We start from the raw sequence: 15,760 nt of genomic DNA on the forward strand, positions 1-15,760 counted from the left end.
TTAAAGACTTTCCACTGCTGAATGTGGTTTAGCGAACACTTTCATGTCTGGGTTTTAAAAATTAAATGTGAGGCCTCTCTTAGAATCTCTTAAAGCGTTTTTCAATTTGATGAGGGATAAGGCGATGACTGGGTTTCCCTTTCAAAGGGGGAGACCCAGAGTTCAATAAGACTTCAGTCTCATTGCCTTTGCCTCCAAGTTGAAGATCTAAACGCTGGCTTTTTTAAGAAGGAACCCACTACGTTGGGTGACAGATGGCAGGTTGTTATGCTGGAATACCAGTTGCTATGGTCCCCCCCTTTTTTCCTCCGTAACTTCACTTGCCATAGCAAAGCATCCCCTCAGAGGCCTGTGTACTGACTTGGAATAAGCTGACTTGAAACCGCTCAGGTTGTTGTTGACAAACAGGAGCCTGGATGAGTCTCCTAATCTCCCGCTCCTTTATCCGCTCTTTATTGCCGTATAAACAGGGCTGAATACGCAAGAAAAACTAAACCTCTGTTTTCAGCCTTCTCTTATCTCACGCAGGGTTTAATCTAATGCCCTCTACCCTTTTTACATCTCTGCCTCTGCTAAATTCGACCATATTTTTGATTCAGCGCGTCACCATGACAACCAGTTATTTCCCATCCTTGAGCCCCCCCACCCCACCCCTCCAGCTCTTCTTCTCCATTGATACCGCTGCCTCCCCCTACCCCTTCTTTTTTTTGTCCAAATAAAACAAAGCGCGGAGTGAATGCTCTCTGAGGTAGGTAAATGTATTCAGTGACATCAGCCAGGACGAGTCTATTCTGCTGGATTCCTGTACCACTTGTTTCCAGCCTTGTCTGGGGGCCGGACACTCTGTTGGGCCCATTGTCCCACGTGTATTCCACACAGGCCCGCAATTAATGGAGGCCTTGTCTAAGGCTTCTGGAGCAGAAACTGCTGTTGGGGAGGGGGACAAAAGGCGAGCGGAGGCAGGGGCTGGGAGTTGCTAAGCGAGGGCCCCCCTTCCCTCTTTAAGGGGGAATTCAAAGGAAGAAGGAGGGGCAGGGAGTGAGCGGAGCACTGGATGAGATGTTAAAGTGATCCCTTCTGTCTGTGCCCTCCCCTCCTGGTCGGAGATGTTTTCATACCACCATTTGAAAGGGAATCTTTGCAGTATTTGATGATGAGGATGGTCATTTCACAGCCCACATGGTGGAGGTGGCAGGGTGGAGGAGGAGGAGGAGGAGGAGGTGGGGGGCCCGCTGCTTTCAGACCAGGTGAAGATGGAGAGGAGAGAGGCAGCTGGCAGCGAAAGTTATCACATTTAGTCACATTATTCCTTGACGTTTGGTTATAATTGAGTTGGGAAATATCTTTAGGCTAGAAATCTACATTGATTTTGTCTTTAGCTGAATGGAAGCACCGTGCGGATTGGTCGTACAATCTGGTGATTCAACTTTCTTAAGTGATAAAATGATTATGAGCAATTATTGGTCGGCTAGTTAAATAAAATAAGGACTTAGGTATTTCCAATAACGCAATTATGTGTCTTTTAAAATTTGTATCAAAGTTTAAAAGTTAGAGCTTAGGAAGCTGGTATTTGAGTTTCTTCCTTGTTAAAAACGAGTTCTGAACCAGGTAAATGACTATACGCTGTTAGTTTATAGCTCTGGTTTCTTCAGACTTTGCACAAAACAAACGTATGATAGTGACCATTAGACATGTGTCACTTCTTATGGCTTCTCTTGCTTCCTGCACATTATTGAACTTTAAATGATCCAATGAAACAAAGCTTCTAGGATTTTAGGATTTCTTCAAGTGTTTCAGTGCAGTTCATCAGACTTTTTATAGACTTGGAGTCTTCGATCTAGACATCTTCATTGGCTTAATTTAAGAGTGAACCAAATCCTCCTACAATTAAAGCAAAGGTGACCGGCGTTTAACAGTCATCCTTCATTGTGGACCTAATTTTTATTTTATTTTATTTTATTTTATTTTATTTTTATATTTTAATCTCTCACTTGTCTTTCATCTTATTTGTGAAATGTTTTTCAAGTTGATGCAGTTCAGTTTTCCTGTTTCTAATATGTCCTGATGTCCGATATCAGTCTCCTGTTTGCGGACGCAATAACTCAAATCGAAACTAAGAATAGTTCACGTCTTCCCGGCCCCATTCCCACTCACCTTGTAGTTATCTATCACTTCATGACTTTCTAATCCTTTCTATGCCTTCGGGTGCCTCCCATCACAGGGTTCCCACACTGATACAGATCAGGCTTGCGCTATAAACCACATTTCTATATCCCCATCTGCACAATAAAAGGGCTGTTTGTAGCGGAGCAGCAGGCTGAAGTGAAAACAGAACTGATAGGGTGTAATTTATTGTGGCACGGCCTTCTCTCCTGAAACCCTCTCATGTGCTGCATGCAGAACCTCTGGCTACACTTAATAGCATCTCGTGGATTTATTTATTTATTCATTTATTATGGATCCCCATTACTCCTCGCCGCGTGAATGTGGTGCAGGATATCTTTACTGGGGTCCAAGTATTCACTCTTCAAACTTAAAACGTAACACAATGAGATACAACCATCACAGTGGATGATTCCAGCTAAGAGATTAACTGAGGATTTAACCGAGGCGGAGATTCACAGTTTCACAACATTTAGCTACAGATTCTTAATACACATGTATTTTTTAAAAAGATATATTTTTGAGACACGTCTCCTCCTTTTCCTGCCTTGAGGAAATGTAGTGAACTATTTAGTACTTTTGTCTTGTGATTTCATCCTCAAACCTTACCTCATATCTGATCTCCTATCCTTTCCATGATTCCATGAAACATGCAACGTTTGTTGTTTTTCTCATTTAGAAAAAAACCTTATAATTAGTTGTGTAACGAGTCAGTCTCAGACTGGAGGCTTGACTTGATTTCATTTGGCTTAATTTAATATTGACTCAGGTCAACAAGGCAGCGGTGCTTGAAGTTTGTCTTGCTCACTCAGAGGGGAAGCCGTGGACACAAACAGTGACCTGCTTCTGGGGTCATTTCACCTCTGAGGATTTAAGAGCTTTAGAAAGAGTGTTTGAAGTCTATCGGGCAGGATGGAGGCGACTGATGATAAACCTGGAGCAGACAGAGACGTCTCTCAGTGAATAAATACATCAGTGACACACGCGGAACATGATCGGACGTGAACGGTTCATGAACTAGATGCAAGAAGTTACAAGACATTTTTCTGACATTTGACTGTCACATAAAAGTTGTAAAAAAAGAAAAAAATAAATGCAATACATATGAAACGAACATTTAAATAGATTTCAGGTAATTTTTTTATTATATATGTGGTTGTTTTGTAGCTTCACTGTATAGTTTCTTCCTGCTATTTCCATTCTCTTTTTTTGAGAGAAAACAGCTGATTGAGGACAAACTTTAAATATAGCGTCTGCTCCGAATTCTCCGATAACAGACAGGAGACGTGGGGCAGGAGTTCGTGGCTGTGAGAGGACAGCTGAGTGCGTCGGGGATTTTCTTCTCTGCCGGACTTCAGGCCTGGAGTGTGTCAGAGGACTAAGTCTTCACTTCAAACCCTGAAGCACTCGGTGACCCCTGAAAAAATGAGTGTCTGTAGACCTGCATGTGGGGGTTGTCTTTACGCACACTCACACACAGGAAGAAACGGTATGAGACACACTGAAGTAATCTCTTGACAGATTTTAAACAGTTTATTCATAAAAATTTTAACAGAACAAAAAAGACTCATGAACTCTTCGCATTATGTTGCTATTAATTAAACAAAAGTTAAGTAAACTAATCAGTTTTATTTGACATGCAAATATAAACTCTTGTTTTTTGATGAATAGTTTCAGTAGTCCAAAAATAAATAAATAAACAAACAGGAATCTTTATTTTGTTTAATTTCACTTAATTTATGTGACTTAATAAATAGATTTTTGTGTGTGTAATGAAAATGTACTAATATTAGACTAATAAATGGACAAAGAGACACTATTTATTTACAGGAAGTCAAAGTGATATCTTAAAGTGGTCTGACCACAGCCAAAACGTCAAAATAATTTAAGAGGACTGCGTTTTGTATCTAAGAAGCCAAAGACTCCAACTTCTTTTTCTTTCTCATCTTATTTCATCTTCTGCTGCCACCCATCCTCACTAGCATCAAAGTATTAAATAAAACATTTAAAATTATAATTAATTATAAATAAAAAGGTGTAGTGATAATATTTTACTATTTATATTGTGTATCATGTTACAAGAGTTGGAAAACTGATAAACTACAGTATTTTCTTTCTTTCTTTAGTTTTGTTTTATTTTTTATTCTTGTTTTTTCTTTCTTTCTACTTTCATTAATTTTCCTGTGCGGTTATAACCATGTATGTGTAAGAGTGTGTGTACCAATGAATAGGTATTTTGGTGTGTTCACATGTATAAGTGTTTGGAAGTATGTGTAGGGTGTGTATATGGGTATCTATGTATACAAGAGTATACTATATGTATCTATAGGTGTATATATGTCTATACATATACCTTCACTTTCTTTTATTTGCTGTTTTTGATGCTGTTATGTTGTTATTCTGTTTCAATGTGTTATTTTATGTTTATGGTACCTCAGGAAGAATAGCTTCATCAGAGCTGCAGCTAATATAGATCCTAATAAAAAAAAAAGTTGGACTATCACCGTTAAGATCAAACCAAGCGACAGTAACACAGTAACACTTTAACCCACTATACTCCCTTTAAAACAAATAAAACTTGTTTCAGTTACATTAATATACGACAGCTGCAGCCTTTAGTGAAGCAGTTTGCCTCAGACATTTGAGACAGATTTACAGCAGGAGAGTTGCTTCCAAACATTTAAACTTCCTACTGACGGCTCTATGGGAGCCTCGCTCTCAGCATCCTGACAGGGAGCCAATGGGAGCTCCATGTCGCACGAGCCCGCCGCCTCCCCGGCACCGCGTCCCGCGCGCTCATTGGACGCACCAACGGAACCCGGGGAACTCGCACACGAGCCGCTCGCGTGCAGGCCTGAACTCTATAAATAAGAGCGCAGGCGGCGGTAACAGGAGTCACTTCTCACATTTGTCATTAGCGAAGCTGCGGCTCTGCGGTCTGCCAGGAGAGAGGCGGGACTCGCTGCGCTGGATTTTCTATTGCTCGGTTATTGATAAAGTACTTTTATTTTTATTTTTTTTACTGTGGCTCTAATATTGATTTAATCTGGAAGATGCCAGCGGGCTGTTTAGGAAGAACATCTCCATCGTCCGTGGCTGCCATCCCGGCAAGTGGCGACTCCACGCCTGAGAAACCCCGCACTCAGACAGAGAGCAGGAAGGTAGGCACTCAGATTTTTTTTTTGTAATTAGAATTAATTAGCTTTCCAAATGCTATGTAATATTAAAAATCTCCTTTTTCTCTCTCTTTTCCAAACCAGTCCTCCAAACCAATCATGGAAAAGAGGAGACGTGCTCGCATTAATGAGAGTCTGGGTCAGCTGAAGACCCTCATCCTGGATGCGCTCAAGAAAGATGTAAGGACATGCTCCGATCCATAACTCTTATCCCCACGGACTGGAAATAAACCAGTTATGTTTGGTGTAATTGTAATAAATAGGCAAAGTGAAAACTGAATTGTGTCTTTGTTTTTCCGTTTAGAGCTCCAGGCACTCTAAACTGGAGAAGGCTGACATCCTGGAGATGACTGTGAAGCATCTCAGGAACCTGCAGCGACTTCAGATGACCGGTATGTAGCTGCCCTTTCTGGATTGACCATGCTGATGTGCATGCTATAACTCTTTAGATGGTAACTTTAGATGGTAAACACTCTCCATATTCCCCTAGATTTATAGCCCATCCACAGCTGTGCATAAGCTCTTAAGTAGGCCTATTGATTTCACAGGCCAGAACTGAACGAGCAAAACCAGTGTTGATTTAGATCACGCCATTTGCCAAATGTTCATTACTATTGAGCCACCCTGGTTGTATAGCTTTAGTACATCTCTCATCATCCATCATTTGTGTATTTACATATTTTTGTTTTCTTCTCCAGCTGCTGTAAACACGGACCCGTCCGTCCTGAGTAAATACAGAGCAGGCTTCAGTGAGTGCGTGGGAGAGGTCACACGTTTCCTGTCCACGTGTGAAGGAGCGAACCCAGAGGTGAGGACTCGCCTCCTCGGCCACCTAGCAGCCTGCATGACCCAGATCAACGGCGTGAGCTTCTACGGACCTCACCTAGGCGGACTGGGGCCGGGGCAGAACGGCACGCAGGTTTCAGCCGCTTCCGCCGCACAGGCGCCTTGCAAGAGCATGTCACCGCTGCACACGTCCCCCGAGGTCATGAAACTGTACGGCGGCTTCCAGGTCGTGCCGACGCCAGACGGACAGTTCGCTTTTCTTGTTCCCAGCGCAGCCCTCGCACCTCTGACAGCGCAGAACAGCCAGCATGCGTCGCCTGTTGCACCCGCAGTCACCTCAGACTCTGTGTGGAGGCCGTGGTAGGAAACGCTGCTGAGTAGATTGTGAGGGGTGGAAAAAAAAAAGACTATTGCACAATAAAGCTTATTTTTGTACATTTTGTAAATAACTTTCAGAACCTGTGAGAATGTTGTTGAAACACATTTTTTTTTTTTTTTTTATATGGACACTATAAAAGATATTTTTTTGCTTATTGTGATTTTCTGTTTTTTGATATGGCACAATTCATTTGCCTCAGCGGGCCTAGAAAGCCCAACAGCTCTTGAAAAGCACTGTATTTTCTCAGATAAATAAAATGTTTTTATGATGTTTGTAGTCGACACGCTGGTGCCTTTGTTTTTTCTCCTCTCCAGAAATGAGGTTGTTCCTCGCAGGATGAATTAGGTTCCTTCAGTAGCGCTAGTGCTCCTTCGTGTAGTGGCAGGTGGACTCGCTGAGGGTTACAGTTTGGCTTCATCTCAGACTTGTGTAAAGCAGCCGTCTAAATATAGACCCCCTCCTGTGAGCCTTGTCTGCACTTGATCATCCGTTTTGCAGTGAAAGGGAAATCTGTTTTCTGGGTGGAAATAAATACCTCTCTGAAGAAGTAAGCAACCTGAGAGGTCATGTTGAGCCCAAAAGGCGTGCTGCCAGTGCAGAGAGGAGGGCAAGTTAGGATCTACAGACACGCGCGGCGCCGCTTTAGCTCCTGCCAGCTGGGAAATCATGCTGAAATAGATAGGGCATGATTCTGAACTTACTGACAGGGCTAAATGTGGACTAGTCCAGATAAGAACCTGCGATTTGTCACGGATTATGTGCATGTTGTGAAGTTTCGAGGGATCTTCCCCGCAATGACCCCCGCTAGAGGGTGAGGCTAATTCAAGATAATTGGTGCTTGTGTGATGAGAATAAAATCACAATATAAATATGATTTAAAATTGGGTAAGTGCGCGCACGATATAAGCAGCCCTGCAGAGCCGGTCCAGTCGCAATCCATTTAGCGGACAGTTGAAGGGCCGACTGTCCCAGCGTGTGTCCCGAGCGTGGTGCTTACACAGTGGGCCACAAGCAGAGTGTGAGCAGAGGTCACAGGTGCCCCTCATTCACACTCCCAAGACAACGTGGCTCCAACAGCATGCTGCCCTGAATTGGACAGCCCGTCAACAGGCCTGGCAGCCCATCACCAAAAGACAGGGCCTCCCTTTGACAGCATCAAACACTGGCACCTCCAGTGGCAAACTCACCATGACCACTTGTTGCTTTCTGGTTTGATACGGAACAATTTAAGACACGGATATACGTATAGTTAAGAACCAACTATGAGTATATACCGTGTCTGTGTGGCAACGTGTCAAGAAGCACGCACTAAAGCACTTTTATTTCACAGTTTCTACACGCAAACGTCAATAGCGCTGTGTCTCTTTCACTCCAAAAGATATTAAAACTCCACATGACACAGTCAATTAAGTTTACATCTCTGTTTTGGCACGGCCGAGAGAAGACTGGCAGTAAAGAGGACTAAAAGACAAAAATAGAGGTCCCCCCTCCCATCAGAGCATCCTTTGAGAAGACCCTCGGAAAGACAAAAACAAAGATGGGCCCCTCAGTGACTCAATGGCTCCTCTCTTTGTGACCCTCTCCATCTTCATAAAGGGCCTTCCCCTTGTTTATCCAGGAAGAGGTTTAATGGCTGGGAGTTGGGTGTGGGGGGGGGACCATGCTGTCACTTTCACCGTGCTAAAGGAGGCTTATTGTTGGCCGCTCCCGAAGGTCCTGGTCTTAAAGGCTTTGTGAAAACTCTTCAGGCGAGGCTGCGCTCTTCAGATAAGGAGAGCTGTGAAGTGCTGACGGCAGAATATATGGGTCACCCGTATATGTGTGATGGGGAACCTGTAGTGGGTTCGGATGGAGCCGCTTGAACAGATAATGGCTAGAGTGGAGGAAATTACAGCTGTTTACTGGTGTTTGGCTGTTTCCTCCATGTTTTGGTATGATAACACACCCCCTCGCTGCGCCTCCCTGGCCAGAACCCCAGTTGGTTGCAGAATTCTCCCAAACACTGAGAAAGTGGTAAACACAAAGCAAGCGAGGACCCACCCCTATGCCTTGCTCCATGATTGATGGCCTCCCCTCACAATCCCAGCAGCAACAGTGACAGGTTCCCTGCTTGTGGAGACTGACTCCCTCTGACACGCACCGGAAACCTCCACCGCCTCCACCTCTGCGGGTGAATCGCCTCAGTATTGTTCTTAGGGTTGTTATGGAGCTTGATGGAGGCCGAGGCATAGTCAGCGGTGGTTCACATCAAGGCTAATGAATAGATTATGCACTGGATATCAATGGTGAATGAACAATACTCTTTGTCCCGTCACCCCAATTCATCCCTTTTTGATTTAGCTGGTTGTTTTTGAAAAACAACTCCTCGGCACAGTGGTGGAAGTGTAGCTTCCGGGCCGGCTTGAGGATCAGCGTGACACAATAACACTGGAAGTGGGAAATTTATTAGTTCGCAGCCACACAGAGGGAGGATAGTGTGACTGTTAAACCAGAGTACATCACAAGTCATCGCATCTTCAAAGGGGATGTTGTGCTGAGTGTTAGAAGGGGGTGGTGTTGTTTTCTCTCTCGGTCATATGCCACAGAAGGCTCATGAAGAGGACCTTTAAAACACACTTTCACTGCAGGTGTCCCTTCAAATGGGATTTTAGTAACACTGGAAAAAACATTTCAGGGATCATCTGAGTAATAGTAGGAAATATGCATCACTTTCCACAGATACTGGTCTAAAATAATGTACTTGTGTTTTGATTGAACTTGTCGTCAGCTTCAGTAGAAACCAGCCCAGTCACGAACCACTCTTCATAAATAACACAGCTGTGGAATCACCAGGGTGCAGGTAACTGACAGCCTGACCTGGTCCCTCAACACGGCATCACGTTTTCTTTTTCTACAGATGTACTATGGACACCATACCAACCAACTGCACCTCTTGTCTGGTTTGGTAGCTGCTGCGCCTCAGACACAAAGTCGGTGCACAGAACATTGAGAACATCAGAAAAAAATCCTCGTCACCTCACCTCCTCTCATACTGCAAGAAAACACTGGATGTCCACATCATCCAAGACCCAACCCACCCCAACAATGGACCACTCTCCATGCTTACGCTCTGGGAAGAGGCTTCACAGCGCCCGGAGCAGAACAACTACTTGTGTATAGCGTGAGTGATGTCTTGAAAACTCTGACTCTAACTTTGTTGTTAGCATATCAGCAGAAAATAGTGAGTAAAGAGACAAGATAATATTAGTGTCTCAGGATATAACGTCGACATACAGTCAAACAGGCGATGAATGAATCAGCTGACCTCAGTGCTGTGCATTAAATACCATTTTGCACAGACAGGACCACACATTTCAGTTTTCTTTGTTGTTTGGTTTGTCTCTATCAGTATTAAAGATGGTCAGCACTGCTTTTGTAAATTGCCCAAAATATATGGTCTCATCAAGACTTACAACTATGGATGGCACACATTTGGGATATAACAAATCAAAGTTGACAGGGGACAGACTTGATGCTGTGCATTCATAAAACTTTACATGGCAGGTGATTCTTAGTTTCATTAAACCGTCATTTAAGAAAGACATAAGCGTCATTTTACCCCGTCTTTACATTGTGAAACAAAGCACTTTTGCTTCTGCAGTTCGGAGTGAGGGGGGTGTTTTATTTCTTTGGCTGCAGCAAACTGGTTTTTCAGCGACTCTTCTGTGAAACGACCAATAATAAACAATGAAGGACTGCATGCATGCATAATAAAACCTCTCCATCCCAGGAGATAGACACAAAAAAAATTTAAGTGCGAGGTCTAGAGGTCCACAGTTCCTGATTCATCCTCAATAATTGTAATGTGATGATAAGGAGCTTATAGCCTCTTGTTATCCTCCAACAGGGAAAGACAAAGGGCGGTGTACCAGTATGCTAAAGATTACCATTCTGATGACATCTCCTCGGCCACTTAACACCCACGTCAGGTCAGCTGTTCTTAATTTGGTCGGCAACGCCAATTTAGCCTCCATCTAGTAGTCTGGGTGCACTGAGGGGTAAACATTGACCCTTGTTTGTAAGCATGGTTCACATTTTGAGTGTGCAAAATAGCCTATTTGTGTTCCTGAGATGTTTGGGTCATCGTATCATGGAGGGTGTGTGTCACCCTCTCATGGGCTGAGAGACACGACCTAATAGACACCTGCGCACATAATGGCAACTGGTGGTGGTTATCATTTCACGATTGACTGAGCTCATTTGAATGGAGCTGAAAGAAAATACAATAAGAATGACGGTTAAAGGAAAAATGAAATGCATTTTGATTTGTAGATTTGTGTCCTGGAGACATTTCCTGGAGAGACATTTCAGTTTTTTTTATGAATACAGTATTTTAATGATGAAATTGGTGATAACACGCACACACAACCTGATGTGAAATTATTTCGGATGGAACGGCGTCTTCTTGAATTCTTGCCCCAGGCACAGAGACTCAGATGACCCCTACTCTTTGTCCGGAGGACCCTGCCCTGCCCTCCCCCCCTCTTTCCTCACTGGCCGGTCTAAACTCTGTGGGAACCCCCACCCCCCCAGTGCTTTGTGTTGTTTCGGACATTGTGTGTCTCACCAGATAATGTCTCCTCCCCTCTGTCCCTTTCCTCTTGCATGTGAGGAGATGCTGCGTGGAGCACGGTTTCTGGCGCTAACTGCCCACTAAGCACCACGGAGAGATGAGCTCTGACGGCGGGGGTCAGGGGCGGCTTTTCATCCCGCCTCACAGGACAACACTCACACACTGATGATGTAAGTTTGCTGGGGGGTGAGTGTAACTAGCAGTGATGGATGATGACAGGTGCCTGATTTGGTGCTGTAGTATCTAATATACTCTAATATCCTCTTGAGTTATTATATGTCACATTTCCCAACAAGCCATGATATGTTTGAAAGAACGGCATAAATTTCATTTCATCTCCAGATCATTGGATCATGTGATATGACCGGTATGACAAACCTGAGGGGATTTATCGTGCCACTTACCATCACCATAGCTCAGTGTTTTGGTTTTCAAAACGGCAGCTTCACTGTTTCTTTTATACCCTGACATCTGTATCTTCCCTTGACATCAGAATCATCAGAAAGTTTCCGATAAACCGTTAGTGGTGATAGGTTAGTAGTAGTAGTAGTGTCAACACATCAGTGCTGTTTTTGGCGAAAGAAACTAATATTGTTTGGTGACATATTCTCACATTATAAAGCTACTATGTGAACAAACTAGCAGAGGAATTACAAAAAGGCAACACTCCCATTGCTTTTCAATTTGTTTTTCTCTTGACCTGATGAAAATAATTCCCATATTCATTCTTCTTGCAGCATTTCATAAGAAGATTGTGCTTAGCTGCTCTGAACTCTTTCCAGCCTGTCAATATGTAAATGAAGAGATATAAGACAGGTTTTATAATTATTTAAATGATTTAAAAAAACAGCTGTGACAAAACAGATGCAGATTAAGAAAGTTTTGCTGACACTGAATTTGACATGAGTTATTCTGATGATGAATTTTAAAAAATGATTCAAAAGTTTTGTTTCAAAACTCTCCTTTCAAATGTATTTCCAGTAACTGTGACAAATGTGGTCTTTGAAAAGTACATCATTTGTGTAAAAAATTGCGTGAAATCACTATTTTAGAGGAAACTATCTTGTACAGAACAGAACAGGATCTTTATCGTTGCGGTTAATAATTTCCATTAAAATCTAATGTCAAGTTGGTGGCAGTGGCATATCCTATCCATTTCCTCTTGTAACTGTAATAAATTATTCATTTCAACGTTGCATGAATAAATACACACATTTTACAACGTCCATATGTCTTGATGCTCATTAGCAACATCCCTGCACTTTAGATGTTAAACCATAGTTTTAGTCAAGTGAGGATTACCTCCATCCCTCCACGCTCCCGCTGCTTTTTGTCCTGTGAATTGTGATGTCGTTCACCTCGCAACGAGGACCCAGTTGACCCCCCGACATCTGACCCTTATTAACCACGGGTTAGGGTGTTGTATTCAAGGTGTAGCCATCTGTGAGCCTTGCTGTGTCGCAGCTTCCCTCCTCCCTCCCTCTTTATCATCCCTCTCGGCATTCAGGAGCAGTGGGGGGATCAGAGGACGACAACTCGGCCTTGAGCAACTTTTAAAGACCTCAGATGACAGGATGGTTCACCCTCACAGTCATGGAGGCTGTGGTGACATGTAGCCAAGTATATTTACTGCTACTAATATTTTAAAATATTAAAATATATTTTTACTCTTTGCTGTAATAAATATGAGTCCAATGTTTACTCTGACTGGCTGATAGCTAACATTCAAATCTACGGTTTGGCTATAGGCAGGTAGACAGTGGACAGTTTTTGCTGTGACATATATAATATGTAAAATCATATTAGTCATAACAAACCCAGAATAATGATCCCATTATCTGTAGTGCTATATAGAAAGGAGAGATTCGTCCACATGATGAGTACTTTTACATTTTCCTGAAAATGCTTCTGTTTAAATACATTTATTTAACCCGTATGTTTACCTGTAACGGAACTTTTACAATGCGTACACGTTCCCACTATCGTGAACCTGGACTTTTCTGTTGTGTTTCAATATGAACATTCAAAGAAGCAAATCTTTCATTTTACCGACTTTTTTCTTTTTTTAATGTGAAACCGTTCCAAAACTGCACATTCAAACATTTGTCGACCCCCAGCTGGCATGAGGACAAATTACGTTGTTAGCTGATGTTTGACATGTTACTCATTGTTCCTTTTAGGATCTTAAAAAATAACAAGTTGAACTTTGAATCTTTTTTTTTCTTTTAAAAAAAAAAAGGTTCATCCACCCCTGTTATCATTGAGCAGCATTTATGTATACTGGTTATCAGCTGGTGAGGTTTGTTTACAGTATTGACTGCAACAGTCTGAACATATAATGTGACACAGAAAAAAGTCTTTTAAAAACTACTGAATGGTTGTTGTCTTGTTGCTGGTACACTGAGAGTGATCGACCTCGTTTTTCACAATGTGCTCCTTAATGCTGCCGTCCTCCTCCTGAAACTGCACCTTCACTGTGTGCGGAGAACATTTGTCCACTTTACATTTGATGATGAAGGTGTCGTTGGAGGCTTGGAGCCTGCAGGTGCTGAGATCCTGCACATGCTCATCTTTGGACATCTGACACACCAGCTGGTTCTCGTCGATGGAGGCAACCGCGTGATTTCTCAGGTAGCCAGGGCTCCCGCAGAGCACCCTGTCCAACATCTCTATGTCTCGGCTGCTGCTCAGCACCCAGTCATGCAGGTACCGTATCTGGCAGTCACATTTCCAGGGGTTTCCGTGCAGCCTCAGGGTGGGCTGGAATATAAAAGGATCTAAAAGGCCCGGCGGGAGAGTTTCCAGCTGGTTTTCAGACAGGTAGAGCTGCTGTAAGAAAGACTGATCCCTGAACAGTTGGGTGTCCAGTTTGGTCAGGTTGTTCCTGTGGAGGTAGAGTGACTTGATGATGAACAGATCATTAAATATCCTTTCAGGTAATGAGGTGAGCTGATTTTCAGAAACATCAATAGTCTCGAGGAATGTAATGTTTAGAAAAATGTCTTCAGGAAGCATGGAGAGTCGGTTAGAGGACAAGTCGATGTCGGCAAGTGAGGTCAGACTACTTAGAGAGGACAACTGAGTCAGTCTGTTGCCTTTTAAATTAAGTTCACTCAGATTTGAAGGTTGGAACCCAAACACCTTTTCGCTGAACGTTGTCAGAAGGTTTCCACGGAGGTTCAGCACCTTAAGGCTGGGTAACATAGAGAAGACATCGTCACTGAGTTGTGCTATCTTGTTCCACTCCATGTGAAGCTCCGTCAGCTGAGACATATTGTGGAACATGTCGGATGTGAGGTTGCTAATGAAGTTGTTGTTCAATTTCAGGATCTCCAGCCCAGACAGACCAGAAAAGGTCTCCCTTGTGACTCCTGTAAGCTTATTTTGAGACAAGTCCAAGACGCGCAACTTGTGGAGGTGCAGGAAAAGAAATGTGGGCAGATAGGAGATGATGTTGCCCTTCATTTGCAGAGTCTGTAGCTGTGTCAAGGAGTCAAACGTACCTGGAGGCACCGTCTTCAACCCGTTGTGGTTGAGGAACAGCTTAATCAATTTTCTCTGCTTCGAAAACGTCTCCAGAAATAAGTTCTCCAGCGAGGGGTTCCCACTGATCTCCAGTTCCTGCAGCTCAGTCAGACTCTCAAATGCCATAGCGTGAATACTTATCAGTGTATTATTAAGGAAGACGAGCTTGGTGAGCTGTGGGCTTTCCTTGAAAGTATGAGTGAACAGGTACGACACAGATGATATCATTAAAATAAAGTCCTCCACCTGCGTGGACATATTGCTGGGTAAAGCCATTAACCTTTCATCAGCACAAAAGACTTGTACCGGAGTGAAACACTGACATTTGTATGGACAAAGAGACTCAGAGTTGCCTTTATGACACAGAAGCAGCACCAGGAGGAGAGTCAGGCCCAAGTTCCTGTCCATTATCTACAGTACAAATATAAAGAAAACACGTATAAACCAACAGAGGAAACCGAGGTGTATATAACTGGAAAGGCAAATACAGGATACATTTACTAACAACACAATTTTTCAAATTTAAACACATGACATTTTCTAACATACCTTTGTATTATGTGGATCCTTTAGCCGTGAAATAAAAGTCTGCCTGGGTCCACAAACCAGCTGACGCAAAGTGCAAATGACAACAAGCCTGAATTAGGCAAGACAAAACCTTTGCTCCATGGTCAAATCCTGCAGCGGTTTCATTTGCTCCCAATGAAGAGAGATAAGTAGAACTTCCTGTCACTCAGTGAATAAACAGGCAGAGGATATGTCAGTTTTATATTTCACGATAATACACAATATACGCAAGTATTTTATTTTGTATTTATTTATTTTTTTGTCTTTTTCACATTCAGAAATTGTCTCTTAGAGTTGAGTCACTGTTTATCAAAGAAAACAAATCCATCCAATGTGCTTTCATGGAAAACACTGGGTTAATCTGATACATATATTTTTAGAGCTATTTATTTTATTATTATTATTATATTATAATTATATATATATATATTTTTTTTAAATGTGTCCTTCAATTTCATTCATTGCAGGACACATTTACAGCCACAAGGTGTCACCCTGCTCCTCCTGACCTCCAGCCGACATGCTGGAATTCCTGGATCCTCCCTGTCCTCC

General features: G+C 42.8%; 2 protein-coding genes across 2 annotated transcripts; one reads left to right on the forward strand and one right to left on the reverse strand.

Moving 5' to 3' along the window:
• Positions 1-4,549: 4,549 nt before the first annotated feature.
• On the forward strand, positions 4,550-6,785 carry LOC125010872 (transcription factor HES-1-like). Its single transcript, XM_047589765.1, has 4 exons — positions 4,550-5,324; positions 5,424-5,519; positions 5,644-5,731; positions 6,038-6,785. The coding sequence occupies exons 1-4, from the start codon at positions 5,217-5,219 to the stop codon at positions 6,487-6,489; spliced, it is 744 nt and encodes a 247-aa protein (XP_047445721.1). The 5' UTR covers positions 4,550-5,216; the 3' UTR covers positions 6,490-6,785.
• A 6,369-nt stretch (positions 6,786-13,154) lies between these two features.
• Positions 13,155-15,682, reverse strand: zgc:153913 (carboxypeptidase N subunit 2). The gene is made up of 2 exons (XM_047590567.1): positions 15,191-15,682; positions 13,155-15,052 (listed from the first exon to the last, which is right to left on the reverse strand). The coding sequence occupies exon 2, from the start codon at positions 15,047-15,049 to the stop codon at positions 13,484-13,486; it is 1,566 nt and encodes a 521-aa protein (XP_047446523.1). The 5' UTR covers positions 15,050-15,052; positions 15,191-15,682; the 3' UTR covers positions 13,155-13,483.
• Between the last annotated feature and the right edge of the window lie 78 nt (positions 15,683-15,760).

The sequence above is a fragment of the Mugil cephalus genome, chromosome 7, assembly GCF_022458985.1.
Source record: "Mugil cephalus isolate CIBA_MC_2020 chromosome 7, CIBA_Mcephalus_1.1, whole genome shotgun sequence".
Taxonomy (NCBI): domain Eukaryota; kingdom Metazoa; phylum Chordata; class Actinopteri; order Mugiliformes; family Mugilidae; genus Mugil; species Mugil cephalus.

Coding starts and splice junctions, on each gene's coding strand:
- LOC125010872 (XM_047589765.1), top strand. CDS start 5,217: ATGCCAGCGGGCTGTTTAGGAAGAACATCTCCATCGTCCGTGGCTGCC. Junction 5,325..5,423: donor CTCAGACAGAGAGCAGGAAG/GTAGGCACTCAG, acceptor TTTCCAAACCAG/TCCTCCAAACCAATCATGGA. Junction 5,520..5,643: donor TGGATGCGCTCAAGAAAGAT/GTAAGGACATGC, acceptor TTTTCCGTTTAG/AGCTCCAGGCACTCTAAACT.
- zgc:153913 (XM_047590567.1), bottom strand. CDS start 15,049: ATGGACAGGAACTTGGGCCTGACTCTCCTCCTGGTGCTGCTTCTGTGT.